Source organism: Mastigoproctus giganteus, chromosome 7, assembly GCF_048544385.1.
Source record: "Mastigoproctus giganteus isolate SK-2022 chromosome 7, ASM4854438v1, whole genome shotgun sequence".
Taxonomy (NCBI): domain Eukaryota; kingdom Metazoa; phylum Arthropoda; class Arachnida; order Uropygi; family Thelyphonidae; genus Mastigoproctus; species Mastigoproctus giganteus.
This window is the reverse complement of record NC_143581.1, coordinates 39,086,916-39,092,915: the sequence shown is the minus strand read 5'-3', so window position 1 is coordinate 39,092,915 and position 6,000 is coordinate 39,086,916. Positions and strand designations below refer to the sequence as shown.

The window sequence follows — 6,000 nt, the reverse complement described above, 5'->3', positions numbered from 1 at the left end:
TCCATCAGTACCTTCGAACCTTCATCTGTAATTCCACACCTCTCCTTGAAACCAGTCGGAATACGTGCGTCATGCATTCACTGTCCAACTCCAAACTCATAGGCCTAATTTTTTCTCTTCACGATTTATTTCTTCTACTTCTGTTCTCTGAAACAGCTTTACTTCAGATTTGTTTCGAGGAAAATTACAATCAGTCCAAATTAAGTCTAATGTATATCTTTCGGCTTCTGTACCATTGACCTCTGCACGTTACTAAATACGATACTCAGTATTAATACGTTTCATGTGCGTCATGCATTCACTGTCCAACTCCAAACTCATAGGCCTAATTTTTTCTCTTCACTATTTATTCCTTCTACTTCTGTTCTCTGAAACAGCTTTACTTCAAATTTGTTTCGAGGAAAATTACAATCAGTCCAAATTAAGTCTAATGTATATCTTTCGGCTTCTGTACCATTGATCTCTGCACGTTACTAAATACGATACTCAGTACTAATACGTTTCATGTTTAGTGCTTTCATCAAAAAAAAAAAAAAGTTACAAATAACTGATGTACTATTCTGTTCATTACAAACAGTGGCGCTGTGAGAAGCACATCAGTATTAGCACTGGAAAAATATGAACCATCGTTTCCATACTCCATGGTCGTGACCAGAGTGACTTTGTTTTCACTCTCCGGTCCTCACGATTATGGCAGTTGTTCGTTGGCGTAAAAGCGCAATTTCTGTAAGATGTCAACGTTATGGTGACAGTGTAACTGAAGAAGGTTACAGGAATACTTATCGCAGATTGTTTTACCAGGTACATTTTTCAGTAGCTTCTGGATACAAGACATTTGTGCATGTGCTAACCTTCCTATTCTCTTTTGTGATGGAAGTCATAATTTTCACTTATTAAGTTTTGTATGTCTTTCTAAATTTGTCGCACACTGGTTTCTACTGTTTCAGCAATTTATTGTGTAACGGTAATAAGTTAACAATGAGAACAAGTGGTTTTAGGCACTTGATCAACAAAAGTTTGGTATTGCTTGTTGTTGAAATAAGCAATGAAATGTGAAATTATCGGTATAATCGTATTATTGAAAGTGGCGTGAAATACCGTATATTGTTTTAGGGCGTTGCTGATGTATGTGGACTAATGTTGCAGGTACATGAATACTCTTGATTCATAAATGTACCGAATAGAATTGTTTGCTGATTATTGGCATGTGACTGCATTAGGGTTTAACTGATTCTAGAAGCGGATGGTTTCTATATCTGCATCTGTGTATTAGTATTAACAATTTGGAGCATTAATCTTTGCATGACAATCTAATATTTCTGAATTTTTTTGGTTAACACTCAGTTCCACGTTATTTTCTCTTTTTGAGGTGGATTAGTAGAGACATTTTGTTAAGCTGTAATTGAGGTTTCCGGGGAAAACGGGTCTTCACGTAGCCATTACTTTCAGTTTTAATCGTCAATAGTTTGAAAGCTGATTAAAATTATTTTCCAAAATCGTAGTAAAGAAATAGTAGTTTGTCCATTTTGTTTTTTATTTAAAAAAAAAAAAATCATGCCATTAATTTTTGTCTTGATGTTGCAGACTTGAAAATGCAGGTTCCCTGTGATGGAAGGGAACTTGCGACAGCATATTAGTTGTAACTAAAGCTTTCCCTGAAATTTTTTTTTTTACATGGTATCAACAAGAATCCCAGATACAGGCTGTATCTCCCCCCTTCCCCATGTGATGCTTAAAGCTGATTGAATTCCAGAAACACTGTACCTTTTGTGCGCTCGTTTTTGTGGAATGGCATGGGTTAATACAGAACTCTGGCTTGGAGTGCATGTCTCACCCTTGCTCCACCTCTTTCAAGAAAAGAAAATGAATATAGAAAAAAATACCTGGGTTGGGAGAATATCAATTTTTTTCCCCCCCTGTTAAAAGCTGTATATAAGTTAACATCTATATTTTGTCAAATTTCACACACTTAAATGTAAAAACAATATTTACTCGGTAAGAGGACAGGATATATATCCTCTATCCCTGAAATATAGATTGAAAAGAAATTTCAGTAATGATATTTTCAGAAATGTTTTGCCTTAAGGAATCGTTCACTTTCCTATTTTTATACAAGGACCTGGGTAGGGAATAGTCACACCCAATTTTATTGAAAGGTTGTTGGATAATGGAAGATGTGATAATTTCAAAGATATCCACATTAATGGGATATCTTTGAAATACTTTTCCTGATTTTATATTTTTAAACAAGGGCATACGAGACGGTCATCATTGCATGGTTGTTTGGGTATCAATCTGAAAAGGGAAATATAATCACTTCATAAATGTTACTCATTATATAATACAAATCTGAAAAGTGAGTAATGCATTAATGTATTTATTTAAATACGTATCAAATGAAAACATAAAACAAAAGTGACAATTTTAATTATACATTTATTCAAAGATTCAATCTTTAAAAGTACAGTGAAATTTCTCTCTTTAACAATATAGAAAATTTGTTATTTTTCAATTTAAATTAACGGATATAATGAATACAGTTTTCCCATAAACTTCTTTAAGTGCATGAACACTTTCTATTTGAAAGAAATCAAATATAAAATTAGCCATGCAATAAATACAAAGTTACGCAGAGGCACACAATTTATTTCATAATATAACATAAAACAGAAATATTTAAATTCTGATATTTATGCAAACTTAGATACGTAATAAATATAAGTTTGCATGTTTTATTTTGTAATGAAATATAAAATGGATATATTTATTGAAGTAAACATTTATTACATTATAAAAAGGTTGTTTTCTCCCCTCCCATCACCAAAAAAAAAAAAAAAACTGGTTAAAAAAATAAGATATCAATAAAATGAATTGTTAATGAACCATTTCAGAACCTCTTTTTTACCATTGAATATGTTTTTGACCTTTATAGGCTTTAAATTATATGCATTAATATATTAAGCCTATATGTACTAGAGAAAAGAATATTCTAGACCTGATTATCGCTTACAAACCAGATGACATAATAGGCCTTACAGTATAAGAACCAGTAGCTAATAGTATAGGAACCAAGAAATTACCAACCGGTCAGTCTAACTTCAGTAGTAGGGAAAATCATGGAGGCAATGTTCAAGGGTGGAATTCAGGATCATTTAGATAGAAATGGAATTTTGAAAGCTACACGGCATGGTTTTGTAAAAGGAAAATCATGAGTTGGATTTAGGGAATAATTTTGACATTGTTTATTTAGATTTCAGCAAAGCATTTGACTCAGTCCCACACAAGTGTCACTTTATAAGCTGGAACAGGTTGGAATCACGGGGAAAATCCTTAGATGGATAGCTGGATGGCTGCAGGGCAGGAGGCAGAGGGTTGTGATTAATGGTTATTCCTCAGATTGGGACCACTGTTGTTTTTGATTTTCTTAAATGGCATCGATGAAGGAATAGAGGGCGTGATGTCTAAATTTGCAAATGATGTAAAGATCGGTAGAGTAGTTAATGATCACTGCCAAGCAGAGTCTCTTCAGAGTGACCTAGATAGACGTCAGGGATGGTCAGAGAAGTGGCAGCTATGCTTTAATGTAGCAAATTTCAAGATCTTGCACCTGGGGAACAGTAACCCCAAAGTAACTTATACACGTGGTGGAGTTAAATTAAAGTCAGTAATGGAAGAAAGGGACTTGGCAGTTATGAAACGGTCAGAAATGAAGTTCTCTGAGCATTGTAGACAGGTTGCAAGGAAGGCTGACGGTGTCCTCTTGCGAAAATTTATTTAGTCAAGAGAGCTCTTGAATAAATTTGTTAGTAGAGATAAGGACGTCATAATCCCATTATATAAGGCTATTGTTTAGACCACACTTGGAATACTGTATTCAAGTGTGGAGACTGCACCTAAAAAAAAAATACATTGAGCTTCTCGAAAGGGTCTGCAGACAGGTAACTCACCTGGTGAGATCAGCAAAAGGACAACCGTATGAGGAAAGACTTCGAATATTTGGGTTGCACAGCTTGGAAACTAGGCACCTTAGAGGAGACTTGATTGAGGTGTTCAAGGCTCTGAGAGGCAATAGTAAAATGAATGAGGATGAAATTTTCACCATTATAAATGATTCTAGAACTAGGGACCATAAATTCAAGTTACGGGGTGAGATGTTTAGACTGTATTGTGGGAAGTTTTATTTTAGGCAGAGTTATAAATTACTGGAATAAGTTACCTACATGGATGGTAGAGGCTGACAGTTTGGGGAAATTCAAAAAAATACTCCTTGGAGGGAAATGCAAGGGTTGTCTGTTTCCTTTTCTTTTATTATTTATTAATTATTTTTTAAATTTTATTATTATTAATTATTATTTTTATTTATTTTTTTTTTGGCTGGTGCAGCATAAGCCTTAGGTTTTCTTGCACCATATGGCCATTATTAATACTATAATATAATAACATAATATATACGGGTAGTTCTTGACTTTACGAGTTAATTCGTTCCTAGCACACGCTCGTAAAGGAGGAATTTATTTTCCATTGACATAAGGTTAAAAATAGGGGTTACACTCTCAACAATGAAATTAGTTAGCTAATTAGTTTGTTTAAACAATGATTAATTTATCGAAAGAAATGAAAATGTAGCCTGTAAAATCAAGAAAATTATAATAATAGAGAAATTATTTGCGACTTACATGTTAAAGAATGTTTATTCTTCATTATCGACTAAATGCACACTTGTTGATCACTCATCATTGGCTCAGCATGCATTGGTTTGTTGCACAAGGAGTCATCTTCTTCAGAAATGCTTAGAGGCATTTGTTTCCAAGATAATCTTATCTTTTAATTATAAATTTCACGATTGCATGCATAAGCATTTTTTAACGGCACACACAAATTGCAACTAACACGATTCGTGTGGAGTAACAAGTTTACGAAGCTTAAAATAAAAGGAATGAAGAGAAGATTCTGAAAATTTATTTATGTTTTTTATACAATTGAAGATTTTGCTAAGGGTTTCACAAATTTCGCCTTAAACATTTCACCATAATAAAGTAAAAAACCACACAATTCCAGCTATTGGTATTTTTGCAAATGAAATGACATTGAGTTTACTACCCGTTTATAATTGCTTGCAGTAACAGAAAAGCCCAGTCAATTAAAATTCTCCTGTATCTTATAAACCGGAAAGTGCAAATTGTTTTATGGTCATGACCTCCAGAAATGTGCTTTAGAAAAATATGACAAAGGCATTTAAAATTGATTCTTATAACGGAACATGTGATAACGATGAAAGTGTAGTGCCTTTAATGATGTGAATTGGTAACTAATACAATTTACAAACCATGCTCACGATCTTTTATATGGCCTTAAGGTCACGCTTGTGACCTTAAAAATGACATTTTAGAGAGATAGTTTAGTTATACAGCGAAAATCTCAACTTCCGAGATCTTGAAACGAATTACCAAAAAACAATGTGTCATTGAGTTCACATTACGGTATTTTAACTATATGATGGTGTCTCTGGAACTGATTAATATCGTAAAGCGAGGTACACTGTATTGTATAGCCATGCATATGGTTTGGAATGCGGTATTTATGAATGTTTAACATTCATTTTTTTGCAATTAATGTTCATGTTTTTGATTTTGTTGATACTTGGGGGGGGGAGAAAAAAAACTTGTAAAGCGAGAACTGCCTGTACGTAATATATTACCAGAATTTATTTCAGAAAACATATTCCATCTCTGAATAAATAACAAGTAAGATTTTATAAAATTTTGCTAAATTTCATAACAAAATAAAATAAAAATAACATTACACTCTGAAAAACTGTTTGAATGAGAATTTTCAACACTTGTTAAACATGCTTTATAACAGTTACATATACCATATTTTCTGGATCATAAAATCCACTTTTTTCCTTAAAAATGATGCTTAAAATTCTCCTGTATCTTATGGTCTGAAAGTGTAGTAGGTGTATACACAGTGGGGTCTTTGTCTTTCTCCATTACTAGA

The 6,000-nt window shown here is 33.2% G+C and overlaps 1 protein-coding gene across 1 annotated transcript in view; it reads left to right on the top strand.

The window, feature by feature from the left end:
- The first annotated feature begins 628 nt into the window (after positions 1–628).
- Positions 629–6,000, top strand: part of LOC150082830 (uncharacterized) — a 148,627-nt gene continuing 143,255 nt past the window's right edge. The window contains exon 1 of the mRNA XM_090378293.1: positions 629–801. Within this exon, the coding sequence (XP_090234419.1) occupies positions 691–801 (111 nt within the window). The 5' untranslated portion in view covers positions 629–690. The remainder of the gene's footprint in view (positions 802–6,000) is intronic.